A 21,578-nucleotide genomic window follows, 5' to 3' on the forward strand; every position below is an offset into this window, starting at 1 on the left:
AGTAGCGTATTCAGTAGCTATTTATAACGATTTTCTCTTTTATGAAGATAAGTAAGCAATATTCAACGGATTTCTTAACATAATTTACTGGAGTTCTGAGAGGATTTTTACCAGAGAAGTTGCTCCCGCTTTAGTTGCAGGGACTCTCATTATCATAGCCTACTATAGTTAACATACGCGTTATAGTTGAAGTTGTGTAAGGCCACCAAATGCAATCGTCGGCGTGAGTTTTTGAAAAACTGGCGGACAAAGGTGAAGGAGAAATGATTGTTACAGAATTTTTACATGGTAATATGGTCCTTTTTACAGGAAAACGTTATTACCCTATTACTGTATCGTACCACACATCTGTATATAAGTGAATTTGTCAGCACCATCAATTGCTTTACTTGCAGGTATATGGACTTTAGTTACCTCTTAGATTTTCCGGTTACTCGGTCTTTTCAATTAGAAACAGCCATGGCTAGCAAAATTCTTGAAAGTAAAGTAAGTTTAGTGACTATTAAAGCCAATTTCACGAAGACCAGTGACCTTTAGTGCTATTAAATGAATAGTGAAGTATAGGACCAACTGAGACCTAGTATTAATTGACACCTTTTTTGTGGCGAAGCACTTTTATGAGATGGGATTTTTTGGGGAGGATATGTTTTTGTTAAGATAAAAATATCTGTGGTTTTTCAACATTTTATTTTCTCAATACCTCAATTAACAGTACCATTGCAAATTGTCAAAAGACTGTTGTTATTATTACCAAACTTAAAAAATAATCGGCCTTATGCGCCCAAAAATAAAGTAAAAACTGACATATTACTAAGAATAAATGAGAAAATCATTACATGAAAATAATCATAACAATAATAAGAAACCTATAATAGTTTACAAGTTGGCGTATTATATCTTTACACACAATTATCATTAATAATATTATTTACACGTAGTTTACTTTTTGCAATAATTTTATTTTGTTGTGTACCGGCAGGACCATCGTAGAGGCCCTGCCACAAATGATTACCGTAAAAAAAAAATGTACCAACGAAACGTTTCGGATAATTCGTGGCAGTTGCTACAGCATATTTGTCGAACGTGACATATGCGTTCAAACGCCTCACTTTTGTCACTTTTGCTGTTCCTTTAAACGCTGAACCGAAGTGGAGAATAAAAAAAACCAATCACAGCTCATTCATCTCACCGATTGCAGTCGCCTTTCTACCCCCCACAAATACCCCAAAACAATTTAGGAAATATCACAAATACATGGGATATCTGTACGGGCAAAAGAGTTATTTGGTGTCACGGCTTGAAATGAATCCATCGATCTTCTGCGTGGATATTCAGTGCTGTTGTCCGTTACGGGCGACGATAGTTATCTACTTATCTATATATATATATATATATATATATATATAGAAATTGAACAACGAAAAAAAAAAAACTCTTACGATCTTCCTCACCATTACCGAAACTCGATTTGATGCAATGATAATTATAAATTCGTTTTGTTTCCGTCTCTCTATGACCGTTTCCCTTTTTAAACGCTACACATTTTAACATTTTTGTACTCGTTTCTCACACCTATAATACACACATCGAACACTTCTCGTCCCGTGATTCTGGTATACTGTACAAAATGCAGAAACAAGGATCGATCGCTCGGCGTCGCTGTCACCCCGGAGAGTTCGTTCGTAGACCAGTTCGGTCGCGATGCCCCCCGCGAGCCGACGCCCGAGCGGAACCGGAAACGCACTATGAATAAAATCAATTACGCCATGTTTTTTTTATAAGTTATATTTTGAAACAGCCAGACTTGCATTCACGCGCTCACTTCTCCCTCTCATTCGCACATTGTGAAACGATTTCTTCGTGGTCGCGTACCGAGGTACCCTCCCACGGCAGGGGTACCGGAGGACACGCCCGATTAATTTTTTTTTGTTTTTTTTTCTTGGTAAACGTGTTTTACCTTTTTCAATTTCTTAAGTGGTAAGTATCTATACAGTACGGACTAAAAACAAAGAAAACTGAAAGAAAATACATCTCCGAACAATGATCGTAGCTTACAATAAAAACTTGTTGTTGGGTTTTTTTTTAATAAGATTATTTATTGTTATTTTTTTATTAGATTTCAATAAGTGTTTATTATAAAAGTCGTAGGATCCGCTTCCGTTTTTTGGTTTTCATTTAGAGAGAGAGCGAGAGACAGGACCGATCTCGACATCACTTAGTCAATTTTTTTTTCCGTAAACTAGTCGCTAGCGGGTCTCGTCCGGCCTCTGCTGGATGGATGGAGCGTCATCATCATCATCAACGAAGTAAATACGAAACGAATTAGTACGAAAAAACAAACAAAAACACATTTTAAACGGTTGAAACGAAACAGGAGAAAAAACAAGCGGGATCCAGTGACCAACGAGAGTGTAGGTTGGTTGGCGGACGCCTAGTCGATGCTGCTGATGGATCTAGACGGTTGGCGTTTTAGCGATTGCCTGAAACAAGAGAAAAAAAAATCAAGTAGGATCAAACAATCGGAGTAGGCTGTGACGGTATTTAAGACAAACACCCGCCACTATTACGTTAACGAATCAATCAAGTGGACAGATATTTTTTGCTTGTTTCAATCACTATACTGAAAGTCACAAGGGCATTTGATTGGTTTATTTCGCCTCTATAGTGCTTTCCGACTACTATTGAAAATTTAAAAAATCTGCCATGTAAAAAATTCCAAAATATCTGGATTTAGCCTGCGTGGTTTGTGACTCACTGTTTTTATCTAATATGTATACAATTATATACTTTCTAGAAATGTGACGTCAGAGATGTCATCTGTCGCACCTGCATTGTAAATTTTATCGAAGAACCAATCAAATGTTTTTGAATTTACGATATAGCCAAATTTGAAACGAGTTTAGAACTTTTTTTTTTAATTTATTTTAAAAAACTGCCTTCACAATTTTATTAAGTATCATTGAAACATTTGAATTTATAATTACAAGACAAACTACATATTAGGATAGACGATATGTTATCACCAAAGAGAAATTTGAAAAAAAAATGGAAATATATAAATAAAAATAATCTGATATCTTATCAAGTGTAAAAAAATAAATTTCTTATTTATCTTCAATTCCTACGTATACTCAGCATTTACTGAAAGAGTATTTTCGGCAAAAAATCTGAAGTGGCAAAAAGAGAGGAAGATATTTTCCAGAACGGCAATAAAAAATATATTATTTTTTTAATTGAATCTCAACTTTTAGTGTAAACATGCGCCGAAACCTGCCAAACAAGAGATTAAAAATATACATTTGAAAAATGTTTTTGTCCCTTTTTTGTTCTATTTTAAAAATTGCATATATTATTTTTCTCCAAAAATTTATGAATCGTAAGTACAATGAATCTAGAATGATGGTACTCAGTTACTACCAAGGAGACACATTTTGTTTATTGATAATTTCGGTGATCGGAAACTGAATACCTATCAATTAATCATAAAACGAAATTAAATATCTATTTTCATTACTTAAAGGCACTGCACTCTATGTTTTAGACGCAATTAAACCATTTAGCTTCAAGAATCTTTAAGACGCTAGCCAGCTATTTCGTACACCAGCTATCTCGATCAAACGCCAACGATTATTTTCAAAAGCAGGACAGATAATTTTAGAACGCCTAAGTTGACTGAGGCATTATAAAGTAAATATTTGTGTTTTTAAAATTTTACTCACTATATAGGCAAACATATTTTTACCCTGTTTACAATTTAGTCATTAGATGTCAAGCACATTTGATTTATGCTCATCTCTACTTTGTAAGTAATTGTTTGCATAGTCAGGAGTGAATTTTGTATAAACTCATCGACATACGAAACTGTTGAATGATTAACCAAGCAATATACAAGCGGCAAGGTACATTAGGTTGGTGCTAAGAGAAGTTATGACTATTGGTTTGTCGTCACTGGCTCTAGATGGTATATTGGTGACAGTTTTCATAGACGAGAAGTAAATTTTCTAAAGGTTCATCGACAGACAACATACGGAACTGTTGGTGACTGACGCATACTAATACTCACCTGGCTGTGCTGGTATAGCAACTTGCGACGATTGCGCTTGGGCCTGCCCTTGCCCCATGGGGGCGGTGCTTGTGCCAGCCGTTCCAGCCTTCTGTTTGAGCATCGTCCAATCGAAGGTGTAGTCGTACTGATGGTTGAGCGTGCGGAACAATATACGGAACAATTGCCGGAGGTACATGTAGTCCGGAGCCTCTTCGAAGCGCAGACCACGGCAGTAGTTCAGGTACATCGAGAACTCCGCAGGGAAGCCCTGAAAGAGATAGAGTCAAATAGCCGTCTCTTGGTGGATAGTGAAGCCTCCACTCAAGCATATATCAATTAGAAGAACATTTTTCGGTTTAGCGCATGCTGTATTGTGCTCTCTATTTTGATCGAGTGAAAACAACAAAAATTTTTGAATATTTATATAGAATAATTGCATAACAATGATAATCAAATTGTTGTGTTATTCTTAGTGTTGTGACATACAATGGTTTTAAAATCTGGAAGAACAAAGGTAAATGCGGAATATTCAAGCAGCATCGATTTTGTTTATAGTAGGAATATTAGTTGCCAAATTTGTCAAGAAAACAGTTTCGACATCATCAAATAGAATTCAACTTATGCCAAAATTCCACCCTGAAATAGCTCCAGATTTCGAAACGATAACAAGAAGCAAAGACGAAAATTATTCTTGTTGTTGAAATAAAAACACTGCAAAGGATATGAGAGAAATAATATAAAAATACTAGAGTAATACTAAGTAGCCAATTCCTTAATGAGATTTGTTCATAAAAAATTGCAGTAACTAATAAATCATGATTTAATTTTTTTTCGTACGTGAAATGTAGATGGAATTTCTTGAATATATATAGCGTTCTTCACTAAGACTTTTGCAATAAAATGTTCTAATAGAATATGGCTTGTTTTTTGCAAATGTTTCCCAATTCTTATTTATTAACACAACAACACAATTGCAACACTTGAAATTATTAAAATGTGCATATAATTCCACAGTTAAATATTAAATTTATTTATATATGTTTGGCTTTTGAATGGTGGTATTTAAATTAAAATATTTAACAAAAAATTAATGATACATTTTCATATTACTATCTTTGCTAGTCTTTAAACAAGTTCCCATCAATTAAGGAAGTATCAGCATAACACTATCGTAAAATGTTTGATGATAGCTTCTTAATTTCATGGGGTTAAATTCCTCTACAATGTAGCGCTATACAGAGAAAACTAGACCAAAATGTTCAACACAGAAGAGCGCTTGTTTCCTCACATTTTTTTATCAGTTCAAATAAATGAAAATGCGCATGCGGTAGACCGAAAAATTTCCTTATGATTAACGTATGCTCTCCTCACTCACCTTGCACAGTACTTCGACCGGTGTCGACATCTTCTTCTCGCTAATCTTCTCGTATTTCTGCTTCTTGGTGGCGGCTTTCAGTCCTTGCCACGGCAAACTACCCCTATTGAAGTACATAAGAACATAACCCAGCGACTCCATGTCGTCTCTTCTCGACTGTTCAATACCTAAATGAGCATTTATCGAAGCGTATCTGCGGACAAAGAGAACGGAAATCAGCAACGATATAATATAACCCCCTTCCTCGGGCTCGTTCACCTAGCGGTTCCGGTGAGGTTTTTGTCTTCTCTGTACAAGATGTGCTGGCGTGTTCGCGCGTCCCTAAACTTCTTGGCCAGGCCGAAATCGATGAGGAACAATTTGTTGCAGTGCCGTCCGATACCCATCAGGAAGTTATCCGGCTTAATATCTCTGTGGATGAATGACTTGCAGTGGACGTATTCGATTCTGCCGATCATCTGATCGGCCAGCATGAGAACGGTCTTGATGGTGAAGCGCCTCGAGCAGAAGTTGAAGAGGTCCTCGAGCGAGGGACCCAACAGGTCCATGACGAGAACGTTGTGTTCTTTTTCTTGGCCATAATACCTGAAACAAAAAGAACCCACGTCAATTATTGCATCTAGCTACTGCAATATATATATATATATATATATATTCAATCGCTAGTTTTTTCACTATCGACTGTTTTGCGACTATAGTGCGAGTTTCAAATGCAACCGCCTAATTTTACACTCCAACCTTAACCTACAGAAATAATTTCGAAAAAAAAAAGTCCTCGAGATATTTTTGCGGGAAAAAAATATCGTTTCATAACGAAAATTCGATGTTTACGAGTTTAATTTTATTTTTTGCATCCAAGGTTGCCTACTTTCGGATTTTCACCGCCCGCCGAACGGGCGTCGATCATTTCTAAAATCTAAAACATACAAACTTTCGAAAGTTCGCTACGTCATCGGAGATGAGAGATCTCACGTTGAAAAGCGTCCTTGTCGACATCCGCGCAATTACGTAGATAATCGCGACGTAACAAAGAACCACCCTTCGTGCGATCGCACACGATAACAAAGACGCCGGCAACTTTTTCGCCGTGGCCTACTATTGTCGAATGACGAAACATCATAACATAAAAATTAACACGTTTTGCATAAGTTACTGTGGCAACTATATCGGAAAAAAAAAATAAAAAATTGAGACACATTTTGCTGTAGTTATGGTTAATTAAATCAATACAAAATAGCAAAAAGCATAAACACTTTTATATTGAAAAAAGTTTATTAATTTTGCCTTGAAAAAAATGTCGAGCTTCCCAACACAGGCGTTGAAATTTGAAATCAAATTTTTTGTTCAATGAAATTTCCGAAATACTATTCAATATTTGTTCTAGTTCTTTTTTATGGTTTTTAAACCTCTCACAGTGGTGCCCAAATCATTCAATCATAGAGAGGTTTGAGCACTTTTGACAAAGTTCAGAAAATCTCTTAAAAGTTGATTATACACACTGAATATATTTGTATAACTGTTGCATTACTCTAATTAAAAAGAGACTGAATAAAGTCTGATGAACATGTAACTGAATCGGTCTATAAAATTCGATTAGTGTTCAATACTAATCGTCGTCGTTGACCGAAGTCGACTCCGTTGCCATATGCCAATGTAAATATAATAAAATAATTCTAACCTACAAGCTACTGTGGCTGCTTAATTAAGTGTAGTTTAAGTCTTTCATTAAATATGCATCAGATGTACTATAATGTTAAAATAAATTATATTGCACAATGTTATTTTTACGATAATGTTAAAATAAACGAAAACTTAGGCGCGGCAACGTTGCTTTATAAATATAGGCGACCTGCATTGACCGTTTTATTGGAAATACTATGTTTTAAATTATTCCGTTAAACTAATAACGCAAAAATAGTTCAAACCTTTAACTGACATGCATTTTATGAAAAGAATAAAAGGACAGCACATGAAGTAAACGAAGAAAACAAAACAAAGCGCCCTGCAATTGACTGATCGTGATAATTTTGGAAGGTTTTATATTCGAACGCTAAAATTACGGACTAGTTTTTCACCGACGCAGTAGTTACGTGATTCATATTAATTACGAATAGGAAAAATTAACGATAGCTTAAGCGGAACGTTATAATTTAGTTTCGGGAACTGTAACGTCAATTAAGCGAACCGATCCCCAGTTGGTAGGCAGCCCATCATACGAGAGAATCAAAATTCGAGTTGAAACACGCCCTCGGTTATCTCAAAACTATTTTTTCTAGACGGGAAGGATGTAAATAGCTCAAAAGTAGCTTGCCAAAGGTGAACAGACAAGGTCAAGGTCGTATTTAGACGATTCCCAACAGTGCAACTCAATAGTAGCTTGTGTGAACAATATATATAACAATATGTATAAAAGCAAAACGAACGACAAATTTAACGTAATTAATTTCAAGAAATAATGCTGAAGTAAACATATTTCCGTTTATTCGATTGAAGAAATACTGGGTTTTTACAAAATTTTGGTCATTAGATATATTCTGCAGGGTTTCCTGGAATGTTTCAATATTTTTTGTAGCATTAGCATTTCTTGGATTTTCGGTTATACACATGTGTTGTGATCTAAGTTATAATTATTCGAATAAAATGCATTATTTTCCAATGTATCTAGTTCCATATCAGCAGAAGCTTATGTACTTAAATAAGACCTAATAGGTTCGTAGTTTGCATTTTAGACAGGTCGGTTATAAAGACAAATGTGGAAGACTATTGTCAACAAACATGCAGTTCATAACATAATTGTAATTTAAATACTAAGTCCTTCATTATGGCAACTGTGTATAATTGATTTTAAATACATAATATGATTTCGGCATAAAGATATATTGTCATGTATTGTCAGACCCTGCGATAGTCCAAAGTACAGATAAATATGACTCAATGCCCTTTATGTGAGAATATATCAACAGAATCACAGGTTGTTGATATATAGTCAATTTACAGCATTAAAATTGAACAAGAAATAACAAGGTTTTAAATGTTGGGGGTTCCTATGTTGGAATGGTAAAGTAATAAGAGTTATGATAAGAGTGTGTCAAAGACTGAGAGGTGAATGTTATTAAAATCAGATAAAAATATTATTGCAGCTAAAATTCAAATGGATGCTATATTGGAAGACACATAAGCTAATTTAAGTAGTGGCAATTTAAAGGTATTATATAATATTCAACAAGGAAACCAATTGAACTCCACAAGTACAAAACATAAAAATGGTGTTGATTAATGAAAGACAATATGAAAATAATATAGACATGAATGTATATGTGTATGTTCTACATACAGGCTGAAAGCATTTCTTCAATTGCATTCCTTGTTTTTACTGAATGAATTGAGAGAGAGGTTTCCATGCTATTTTTGCATATCGAAAAGATTCGATAAGAAAACAATGAAGCTATTTTTTGTGCTGTTCAAGATATATTATTGAGTAATTTTAGAGATGAAAGCATACTTGTATTTTTGTATATTGATAAACACTCTTCAAGTATACGAATAATATACAACTATACCTTTGGTTTGTTACTGTAATGTTTATATATTCACAAATGATTACATATTGTTTTATTTTCTCTTTTTTCTTTTCAAAACTATTTCAAAACGAAAGATGTTTATAAACTTCAGGTCGTTATCGTCCATCAGGCCTATCGGGGACGAAAAATATAGAAAAACATTCTAACTTGGGCCTCAACCGAAATTACTATATTCTTGAAATATACGTATAATTTTCAACAACCGGCAACGCTGCAAAGTCAAGCCTTTGTGCGCAAGCGGGATTCTCCAGAACTAAACTCTTGTTTTACCATTCACTCAACCGGCTCGACCCATTGCCCATCTAGAGGCTTTCATGCATGATGATACTTCATACCTTTCTATTAAATTAGTGTGAACTTTTTTATAGACGTCGGCGACGGCAACGTTTTTAGAAAAACGAGGAGGGCGTCCCAATTTGTGTGACGAGGTCGCCGGTCCCGTCGAGCGCACTAAAAAATTACAAAAAAAGTCAGAGGACAGAAAGAAAAAACGGACGAGCGCCATCGTTACGGTTCTATGGGCCGCGATGGTCGCAGGCGGCGTTTGCGTGCGACCTCGTTCGCTGCGGGATCGTGCGGGTGTCCGAAATGAGGTCGAAGAAATGAAACTTACGAAACGCTGGCCGTAAATGGTCCATTGTTTATGCAAACCGTGTTTGCGTCAAAACGCCGTCTAGATTTTGGCGAACGGATTCGAGCGTGTAATGGGTCTCGACTGAAGAACAATCCCGTTTGCCATGTTGCCAAATATAGACAAACGGCCTACTAGATATCTGGTTCGTGTGTAGTTCGATCGTTCTTTAGCTTTATGAGGGTATTCCGATCCAGAAATTTGAAAACATCTACTTTTCGTATCGTATTTTCAAAGCTTAATCCGTTAAGAATACAGCCTTGACAGAATTTTTCAAAATTTGAACTATTTTAGGAGACATAACGAGGCGACATCTAAAAACTAAATTTAAAACTGAGCCGATGTAAAAGCCAGTTTTATTTGTTTATATTATTTCGATATTTTATTCATAAAAGGCAATGTGTAAAAGGTAATATGTACTATTCAAGAAAATAATAAATCGTTCCGAATATTTGGTACTTGAGAATACCAACTGGTAGTCCGATATTTTAGACCTTTTAATTTTGACCCGTTTATGATTTTTAAAAATGATTTGAACGTTAATGTGAAGGAACTAAGCGGGATTGCCGCTTCTTTTTAATTGTAGAATTTGTCGCCTTTGCGAATACTTAGCAACAAAAATAATTATCATAAATGGTGGTATTATTTATGCATTTGCCAGATGTGATATCTTAAAATGTTCGAGGGAGCGAGAGAGAAAATAACGCCAAAGAGGCCTGAGTTACTGATGTGCACTTATGATTTATGGATAACATGAAGCAAAATTAACGCTACAGAAAGTGGTTTCTGCTGCGTGTGGCCTTTGGCTTTTTTCCTTGTACACATTGTACTGTTTAGCTTAATCTTAGTAACCTTAGTGGCAGAATATCGCGCGTTGGCTCCATTGATCTCTTTGCACGTCCATTATTGTTAGTGTTAGGACATAAGCTACGTAGGTACCTTGTACACATATCATACTTCATCCCAGCATAGTTTAACAATGCTATCAGTTACCACTATTGTCTGTTTTATAATGATTGTCCGTCAATGTTATTGACTACTATAGGCTAAGATTATTGTTAACCATGCTGGTTATTCTATCATTGTTATCGTTAATATTACGAATACCATCCATTATCAGTATTTGTCGATACGTTTACTTCTCGATACTATTATTTATCAGTATTATGATCCGCCAACATAATTAAAAACTCGTACTTTTAGCTACCAGTACTGCCAGTGCCATTATATTTCAATATTACCTGGCATTAGAAGTATTTATCGCCATAAATACCGATCCATGTTATATTTCAAGTATATTTTTAAAATTGCTTAGGTACGTCTTCATAAATATTAACCGGCCACCTCGACATCAAGATCTCGTACGCTTATTTGCTTTTTGTATTGTGCCATTTATTGTGTAAGTAGTTGTTTAAGATGTTACATTATTATATATTGTTTTATTAAATATAACTTTTATTTTACGAGACTTTTTGTACGATTTAATTTGTATTTTAATCAAAGTAAAGCATATATTTTGCTCAGCTCTCTTCGCATACGAAACAACGAAACTTAACACGTTTATTTAGTGATATATAGATCAACGTTCGATGCCGACTTGTTGCTTATCTACCATCAGATATAAAAAAAACACAATGGCGTCGACCGATGACTGAAACCGGGAACTTTATCCCATAATAAATCAGAATCGACGAGCTGCGTGTTATTGTCGTTGTTAAGCGCGAAAAACAGCGGCAGCCTTCCAACGGACGTCGAACAGAGAACAAAACGAGCTAATACTACGTGGTTATTTTGCCCGAGCATGAAAAGGCGGTTGGTTGCTAGTGGACGAAGTACGTGGGGGCCAGCGATGTGACGAAATTGATTAAAAAGCTCTTCACGGAAATCGATCGAACATCACGGTGGGACAAAAGAAACGGGCTTGATAGGAGAGAAAAAAAATAACGAAAAACAATTGTCGCTGTCACCGTCGAACAGGAAGAGGAAAATCCGAACAAAGAGATTCGGAAGGACAACTGTAAAATCGTTAGATGAATGGTAGTACTGTGAATTGACTTCAAGAGTTATTTACAATAGATATAATCGCTATCAAACACATTTCCGTCGTAACGTTATTTTGTTTCATTGAAAGGAAGCTAATTTTTTATTACAACTATCAATACTCAAAAAAATTTAGAGTCATATTGGTATTAGGTAACACGGAAAAATAGTTGGGAGGTAGGCCTTAAAATCAGTTATTTTTAATGCATTTTTTAAAACCTTTTGTGTCACAGAGAAGTGTATTCTCTCTTGTCCCATGTATAAATCCCTTTCATTTTCTTTGTCAACCGAATAAATGCTCTGTGAAAGATAACTGAAGTAATTACGATTCCTATACCAGGAAATCACCAAGCGCCACAGCATAAAACCAATCATTGAGAGGAAACATCTTATTCCCGATCATCAATTTGGTTTCAGGAAACTACATTCCACGATTGATCAGCTTCACAGAATCACCAATGCCTTAGAAAAATCACTAGAACAAAATACAGTTTGTCCTGCAATATTTTCAGATGTTGCTCAAGCTTCCGATATCATTCGGTATGAAGGTTTAATGCATAAGACAAAAATGCTTCTCCCTGACCAATATTCTTAGCAAGAAGATGCATATATTAATTTTAGGAAAATATCAGTAGGTGTGTAAAGGGTACCAGTTCTTTATCTGCTGTACACTCGGGACGTGCTTCTATCGAGTGAATTGCGGTGGTAGGTACAGCGTTCCGCATCTCTCAGGTAAGACATCCCTTTGTATTTATTTTTATTTCCACAATAAATAACGGGCGCTATATATCACAATCACTATTTTATTTACGATTTTACAATTCATCCAGTTCTTGTGTCTAAATTACAATACACACAATTAATGCCGAAAGGCAAATGAATAATAATAAGGGCAATTTTATAATACCGTTGACACTAAATTTATAGGGTTTTTTGAAACTGTAGCGACCTTGAGGCATGTCGAATTTTACATCGTGGAATAACGGTCTACATAATACCCAGAAATATAGACTAGAACCCGATAAGGAATAACTGGCAACCCCGAGACGTTTATCTGGGATGTTATTGAACGGTATTTCCATTCATTCAGTGCTCAACCATCATTTGGTTTAGAAGTGCCGCCATCGACTGCCCAAGCCTCGTCACCAGGTAACACCGCTGACATCCGTTTTATTTATTTTGTATTTTTCACATTTTTTATATAGCCAATAAATAACGGTCACATAATGTAAACACCTCTGTTTCATTTCGTTTTACCTCCATTCACCGAGCCATAACAATTTACCCTAAAAAACTATGATAACAAAATGTATAATGGATTTTTTAATGCATTTGCTGAATGCAAAAAAATATTGTCGAATTTACCAGACATTAATCTTTATGATAATTACTTGTTTTGATTGATAAAATCTTATCTCAATAACTCTTGATTGAGTTGATTCATAGATATTCCTAGTAATGGAATAAGATGGTAAAAGTAATAACCAGCTGGGACAATTTGATGAACATAATAAAAAACAGACTTAATAAAAACAAGACATACACATGATTAATAGAGGAATAAACGAACGAATTAAATAAAATGTTTATTCGTAAATCACAATGGAGTTTACCATAGATTATTACGCAGATAACGAGACATCATAAGCTTATTGTGTGTCATATTATGATCAAACCAACGAAAAATGCAATTGTGAATTATCGAGTGTTGTTACAAACTTCGATACAAACAATTACGTATTGATTTTGATGTTTTAAGAGAGAGAAATCCTCGATATAGTTGACTAACAACCTCCTGGACAGCTAAAAATGAGGAATACGATCTTGGAATGTTCGACTACACACAATATTTTATAGGGGTACTTAGAAAATACCACGTCAGACAAAAAGCTGAGCAAATTAGACTCAAAATCAAATAAACGTACTGGTTAGTCGAAAAATACTCGCAACCTGACCGAAAATCAAAAACATTGGTTTATCAATCAATTATAAAGCCTATTTGGATTTACAGGGTGCAAATATGGAGTTTCATTAAAACCAACTAGCACCCAAAACAAACTCGTGAGAAAATAAAAACAAATGCTTGTCGTTACGTAACCAACGAAGAACTGCACCGTGACCTCGAAATCAAATGGATCTACGAAATTAACCAAGATCTTGCCTTAAAACATGAAAAAAGGCTACAGATAACAGCAACGTGGAAGCAAGGAGATTGAAGGGAATCGTACCACACGAACTTGTTATGCAAGTACAACAGAACAGTAGTAATAAATTAATTTGTAAATTAAGATTGTAGTATGACAATATCTAATGTAAGAGTAACAAAAAAAAATTAAAAAATAGGCTAATATTTTTTCAACGTGGTGTTCAAACGCTGCCTGAGCACATGAAGAATTCAGAGTTTTTACAATAAAACAAGCATAGAAAAAACTAATAAAACAAAGCACTAGGCATCAAAGCCATATAAGCTTAAATGAAAATATAAGCAGAGGAATTAAAAATATACCAAAACAAAGGACTAATGTTTGTTATTCATAAAAAATGCGGGAAATTTGTTATCGATAAACAACAAATAAAAACGTGACTCCATATTACAACCAGTGTATACAAAAACATCTAAACTTAGAAAAAAAAAAACATCGCTAACTTAATTAAAATGATATTATTCCGATTCGATCGATGCCCATTATCCAGAAACCGTACAAAACGCCGACGTTTCTCTCGACAGGTAAAACGTGCTGGCCGTCCGGCGGTCGTGCCGGTGGAAGAAAAAGAAAGAGGAACGACGTGGTGACGACCACGTGAACTTGATCACGTCACGTGGATCCACGCGAATCGATAAGATTTACCACCGATTCCGTGAAATAAAATCCATGCCATCCGTGATTAAGACTGCGTCGACGATAACGCATTAATCCGTTCGTGGTTGTTTACACAACGATCGAGTTTCGTTGCTACTGTTGTTATTATGTTAAACTAGCTGTTATTCGGAGGAATATAGACGCGCAATAAAAACCAAACAAACAATGCCATTGTTTTTTTCTGACACTATTTGTTTATATTGTTGTATATAACATATGTATAACATGTTAAAAACAATCACCCGTATAGCATAATATATAATAAAAGAAATTCACATTATACAATTACAAAGAAACAAAAATAATCCAATTAAATATGATAACCGAAGTATCACCATTTAAATCACACCTAGAAAGATATCCTGAAAATCTTGTTTTTCCCTGATAATATATAAGAAAGAAACAATTTGGAAGCTCCATATCTAGTCAATGTTACCAACGAATTCATGGAAGAGAAAAGGGCAACTCATGTTTTACAGACCTCGACAAAACTTTAGCACATTACACTGTTAATAAAACTAAAGGTGTAGCTTTTAGATTGTACCATTAAAGACAGTTAAACATGGTATTCATGTAAACATCACAACGATTAAGAAACAAAAACAATTCGATTAAACAACAGAAGGATATTTATTCTGGCGGAAGATTATTAATAATTTTTTAACACACTTAAATCAGACCTAGAAGAAAACTCTGACTGAAAATGTTTTTTTCCTGAGAGTATCTACGAAAGAAACATTTTAGTCAAGCGAGAACGATTTGATACCTCCATATTTCCTGAATATTACTGGTTAATTTATGGAAAAAAGATCAGTAATACTATTGATTATACTATGGATTTTCACAGAAATGGATTGTATTTCTATCAATTTTCTAAAATATGTAGCAGTTCTTCCATCCAACTGTTTGTAACTTAAATTCATATGATCTCTTAAATCATGATAGTAATACTTGACTTGCTTCAGCTGGTAACGTTGCGTTAAACATTTGGAACGTGTTTTCAAAGTGTTGTTGTTACGTTTATGGATGCTATATGCTTGGTAAACGCGGAAAGATCATGACAAATTCAGTCAAAGACGCGTACGAAGCTATGGCCTATGCCACATTTCATCAAAATGTTATAATAGAACAATCGTTTTCTAGTAAAATAATCAATCAGCGACTGGTACGAAGTCGTAAACTCGAACAATGCCGAAGAACAACCGACAATTGACCGATGTCCATGGGACGCGACCACCGTAAGGCCCCTCCGCCATCTCCGCGGGGTCAGTAAACTCGGAATCGTCCCGAGACCTCGGCCGTTTTGCACCACGTGTCCGTGAGCTGAGCTGAGCTCGTGTTGTCAAAGCCTACTCGAGATTTGCGACCGCTGTCTCGGTTCTTTAAATAGATACAGCCAACCAACAGCGACCCATATGCGCTCTCTTTCGTTATTTTCCGTCGCCTTCTTCTGAGAATCCCAAGCGCGTCGTTCCTGAGGGGTACACGGGTAGATTTATGAAGATCATCTGCTCTCGCGTAAACCCTCCAAGACGCTGTACGATGGGAACCGTTCGCTGCAGATGGAGCGCTATGGACGAACGAACAGGTGTGTCTGGGGCGTCGTTGCCGCGTTTGGAGTCGACGTTGTCGGTTTTGTCGCGATAGAAAAACGGACAGTCGAGCCCGATATGGAAAGATGCACACCCACCGTGTATATACCAGATGTTATCGCGTTAACGTTCACTATACATGATACCGATGACAAAAGCCAATGATCAAATAATATAAAGGATATTAGAGTTGAACATATGTAACACAAACAGTGGCAGCTATAGAAAACGCCTTTAAAAGGAACTGAACGTGAAGAATTCTTGTTTTTCGAAAAAATAATTGGTGGATATTTGGTATATAAATAAGTCTTTGATGTTGGAAAGTTTTGTGTAACATACGACAAGACAAAATTTATTACACCAAAAATAATACATCTCTTCGTTTCTTATTAGACTTTCAAGACAAATAAACGCTATTAACTAGAAATATAGAAATAGACGGATACGTCAATTGTTTTTAGAAGCACATGGTAATATCGACTCAAATGTAATAAGAACAGAAGACGTGTAATTGAAAAGATAAACCAAAATAAACCATCATGAAATTGTCAAAATTATAAAAATGCGAATCTGCTAATACCTATAGAGAAACGCTTAGATAGAAAGCTTTATCCCAACCTTCGTATATACCAGGCAACGATCCTTCATATAACCAAGATATTTATCAATCTTCGATTAATAAAATTATAGAAAAAGTAGGGACTAGGCTAGGAAAATATTTTCAATAAATAGAACAAGTCTCAATCCTTCACAATGTCTATATTTATTTATATCTCTAATAATTAAATTAGTCAATAAAAATAAAATATGCATGTGACTAAATATTTGAATAAATGAATGCATAAAATATAATTGTGACGTATAATGAAATTTCCAATATATTATTACGCATACAAATTTATATTATAAAGCTTATTGTATTCATTATCGAGAGAACATTTTGATTGAGTAAAAAAGAATAATAGGAGCTACGAATCTGAAAATCAACCCCCACATGAGATTAGTTAAAAAATGAGCCAATGTCATGGAAAATAAGACGACACCTCGAAAAAATAATAATAATACCAACTAAAAATTAATTTAGAACCTTTATAACGAAAAAATATACACAAGAAAAAAGTTAAAACAAAACAGAATGCCAAAAATTAGAGAACAAAACAAAAAGCAACTAAAATATGACGATAATTAGCAACAAAATCTAACACAGGCAGGAAGAAACAACCGAGCAGGGAAACCTTCGATGCCGACGAGTGAGCCGAAATACAAAAGTTCTTCGGATCTTTGCATAACACTGTACCAGCGGACCGGTCATTAATAGACAAAGCGATGGAACATATCTGAGGTCAACTGGAAGGTCGCGGGCTTGTTCCTGCAATAGAAAATAGCCGTTGGCGGTCGATGTTACGACCACACGTTCGAAAGAAGATCAATGTATACTAATAATAACGGAAAAAGACCCTACAACGATCGTATTCACCATTTGACTTGCTGTTCGTTGACCCAAATTATCAAATGCGATATGTCTCCTTTGTTTTAATACATTCCATAAAAACCCTCCGTGCGTAAGTATATAAATTCCACTCTGTTTTTATTTTTTCGTGTAATCTTTATCAACAACGTCAATTCACGCGTATCTCCCTGAGTCAGAATCGATTATTATATTTAACGATGTTGTATCCGTCAATAATTTTAATATATCTAATGATTCAACCAAAACTGAGAAGTTTCGAGGCATCTTTCTGATCAAACATTATTAGAATAATCAAAACAAAGTCGCCTAACGCAATAAGAAATGTTTAACCGGCGAAAATACTCGACTGGTCAAAAATTGTACTCTATGGGAAATAGAAACTGTCGCCAACTAGCCACTGTTAGCTTAATGCGATCGAAGAACAGTGAAAGTCCGATATATTTATGTTTATCGAGTCGTTGTTTTCGAAAATGACAATCTACTTGGACGATGCGACAACTTCTCACGAACTTTCCAACATTTGGGTTATAAAAACTATCAAAATTAAAGAAAAAACAAAGGAATCAATGAAAATGCCAGAGTAAAAACGAAATTTAAAAATGGTTCTTTGAAAATTATCAACGTACCACCATTCAAAGAATACCTCTAAAATATAATAATGCTTCCTAAATACACAGTCTATTATCGTAAATTTTACTTTATCTTATATATTTATGATATATAATTAAACCTTACTAATTAAGGTTTAATCGCAGTAATGTAAATGCACAATCGATATAACCATAAAATGCCCATAAAGTCGATAGAACGTAAATAAACATAACTGTAGATCTGATCGATTTATTGTTATCTACTAAGATACACTTCTCAGAAATATGAGTAGCTAATGAGCTCACATTATTGGTTTAAAAACAATTGTATATCTCTTTTTTCTGTAATAACCGACAAAAAAACGCTGAACCGCCATGAAACGACTAGCTTTGTCTAAAACGTGATATATTCATCACTGTACAATAATTTAAATATATCTGTTCGATCCGGACAAGTATAAAAATAGATAATACTGATGACAACGATAATACACAATTACAAACATCATTAGTACATGTGGCTTTATCAGAAACATCCGTTGGTTAACATTATCAACCAAGAAAGAGGACTCAGTGAGTCATGACGGTCAGTCTACATTTTCTTTGGTAAAAATATGCGTCATCATGTTCCTTAAAAGACGAAAGACCGACCAAAATAACTGGAGATTCCCAACCGCATGGCACGTCGAATATCAAAACAAAATAAATTCGAAAATCGACAAAATGTATCGGGAACATTATCTTGCGTTTCAGATAAGAACCGATGACGGCTGTACACGAAAATATACGTTTTAGTCCGCGTCACATCACTGTTCTCTCCCAATCAATCTGCATCGGGAACGATGTATTTTTAGGTTCGCCAGGTCTGGACTGGAAGTCGAACGATTCGGCAAAATCCTTACGAACCAAAGGATAATCTCGGTATAGGATTGATCTCTTGACGACAAAAAAAAACAATCCACTAAATTTAAACTGCTTATGAGACATCCTATAAAGGATAAATGCAAAAGATCAATAAAGCCAGGTTCACTAAGATGAGAAGTCATTGAATCATACTTGAAAACATTATTAAATCACCAAACCAACAAGAACATGATCATTGATCAAGTTAAGTAAAATACCAAACCAAACAAAGGAAATAAACAGTTTCAGTTTCAGTTCAACTGTTTCAGACTCTGTTCTGTTGCCTGAAGCAAGGGTAAAAATATCCTACTATCCCAAATAAATCAGGAAATCATTTTATGGAGACAATACTGTACTGTACTGAAATTAAAAAGGTTTATACAAATGTTAGTCCATATATTTCTCAACGAACTAAAAACTGCAGCAAAATTCTCCTACATCTAGAGCGTTCAAATAGAATCTCTGAAAGAGTTCTGTAATCTAACAAGCACAGTGTGTTAAAAACTATTAAGCTACAGTAAAACAAGACGATTTGGACTAAAGCCAACGTTTGAGAGTTTGAAAATTGTTAAGCCTTCCTCGAAAATCAATTTTTTGGGCATCGATAAATTTCTGACTATTTTAAAAACCTTTTTCGACAATCCCTGTTGTGAATGTTCTTCACTCACCTACTGGAAATTCATGGCTCCCATAATAACACAAATTTTGATGATGGATAACGACATAATTTTTAGATAATTTTGAGGAAGAACCACTCTGACCTCGGTTCAATTGCAAAAGTAGCTTCGGGCTTCTAATCCAAGCCGCCCTAAACCAGTCCGGTACCACTTCCGCGAACCAAACACCGTGCATTATATAAAACCATTGGGCTTATACAATATCGCTGTTGCGACGACCACAACCAGGCTACCGCTAACGGTACCTCTAGATCCTTTTATTTTCGGTCAGTGTCAGAACCCACTCAATTATTATTGCATTAAGCTTAATGATAATGATAAGCGAGTAAAACTTGCCCTTCCTTAAAAAAAATATCGCCAAAAGTAATTAATGGCTTTTTAAATTATAGAAAGCAGGTCTATGACTAAGTTGATAAAAAAACATGTACTGATTAACCGTAAAATCCATTGGGTCTAGATAAATTGTTTTGCCAAGAAATCTTTGAGTGAATGAATCACTAATAAATCATAATCTATATAAAAAGATATTTTTCACACTGTGTTATCTTGATAAAAACGATAAATTTCATAGAGCCCATAAAAGGATATGTACTAACCTGATATGTGGTATTCCTATACCCCCATGAAGGATTCTGTATAGTTTGCTCTCATATAATAGTTGAGGATGCCTGGCTCTAATAGATTCTAGTTTTACGGCCACTTCCTAAAAAAAAACAATACACAATCAAAATCGATTAATACACAAAAATTAAATGTCAATAAATCAACTGCTGAGAAGCTTTTGATCTATGATAGACAAATAGGTAGGTGTGTTTTTTATTTAAAAAATCTTAGCTTAAATCCCCGGCCTTGAATAGATCTTAAATTACCGTAGTGTGCCTTGGAACGTTATTTATACTTTTGAAAAAATGAAACTGAAGAAAATACAACGTACTTTTTTTGATAAACAATGTTCATTATGATTTTACAAAATGAAAAACGTGGCTGTCTCGTTGCTTATTAATAAACAAAAGCGTATTTTCGAAGGTAATCTCGCGAAATATGTTGCAAGAGCCTCTTTCTCTGCTCTGTTTTCGTCTAACCCACTTTTCCGTTGGGCGAGAAGGTGGCGTCAGGAGGATTCTAATTCGATTTCGGGCGTGCAAAGTTCGCTATATTTATAAAGCATCAATATGTTTTCCAGCGAGTGTGTATATCCCGTTTTCGAACGATTTTTTATGCCCATACAAACGGGCTGGCGACATGGCTGCCATTTCACTCTGTTATGTCAAAACTCGAAAGGGCCCTACACAAAGAAACTTCGTTCCACCGTCTGGATGGGAACAGTTACCCCACGAATACGATATCCACAACCAAAAATGGGTTTACTTACCTCTCCGTTCGTTATATTAATCCCCAGATATATGTCACCAAAAGAACCACTACCGATTTTACGAATTAACCGATATTTTCCGCCCACTATGTACTCTGGTTTACCGATTATGTGCGTCGCCATCATAACAATTTAAATATGTCTTTTTAAACAAAATTGTTGCGTAATTTGGAATATAGAGAAACCCAATATTTTCACAGTCGCTGGTTTAGGTTTCTCTAGCACGCCGACATATTTGCCTCTGACTTATCGTTGTTTGTGACGTCATTCGATAAAAGCCCTCTTGCGGAGTTTTTTTGAAGCCGTTAACGCCAACCGTAATCGATAAATACGAAATATCCCTATATAGCTGTTGGTTAATTTATGGAAACATATTAATGCACGGTAAAATTCGAGCATAGGTATTTAACGTAATATTTAAATTGCATATTTAAATATTT

The 21,578-nt window shown here is 35.1% G+C and overlaps 1 protein-coding gene across 1 annotated transcript; it reads right to left on the reverse strand.

The window, feature by feature from the left end:
* Window positions 1-670: 670 nt before the first annotated feature.
* Window positions 671-21,411, reverse strand: LOC143200131 (casein kinase I). The gene is made up of 6 exons (XM_076410495.1): window positions 21,139-21,411; window positions 20,363-20,469; window positions 5,679-6,005; window positions 5,421-5,613; window positions 4,064-4,313; window positions 671-2,480 (listed from the first exon to the last, which is right to left on the reverse strand). Exons 1-6 carry the CDS (start codon window positions 21,262-21,264, stop codon window positions 2,470-2,472), a joined length of 1,014 nt encoding a protein of 337 aa, XP_076266610.1. The 5' UTR covers window positions 21,265-21,411; the 3' UTR covers window positions 671-2,469.
* Between the last annotated feature and the right edge of the window lie 167 nt (window positions 21,412-21,578).

This window comes from Rhynchophorus ferrugineus, unplaced genomic scaffold (assembly GCF_030347505.1).
Source record: "Rhynchophorus ferrugineus isolate W39M unplaced genomic scaffold, kcgeb_rfMv2 rfM7, whole genome shotgun sequence".
NCBI classification, from domain to species: domain Eukaryota; kingdom Metazoa; phylum Arthropoda; class Insecta; order Coleoptera; family Curculionidae; genus Rhynchophorus; species Rhynchophorus ferrugineus.

Excerpts from the sequence above, each read along its gene's own strand:
- LOC143200131 (XM_076410495.1), bottom strand. The coding sequence starts at position 21,264 with ATGATGGCGACGCACATAATCGGTAAACCAGAGTACATAGTGGGCGGA. Across the intron at positions 6,006-20,362 it reads ATAGGAATACCACATATCAG|GTATTATGGCCAAGAAAAAG; the intron begins GTTAGTACATAT and ends TTTTTGTTTCAG. Across the intron at positions 5,614-5,678 it reads AACCTCACCGGAACCGCTAG|ATACGCTTCGATAAATGCTC; the intron begins GTGAACGAGCCC and ends CTTTGTCCGCAG.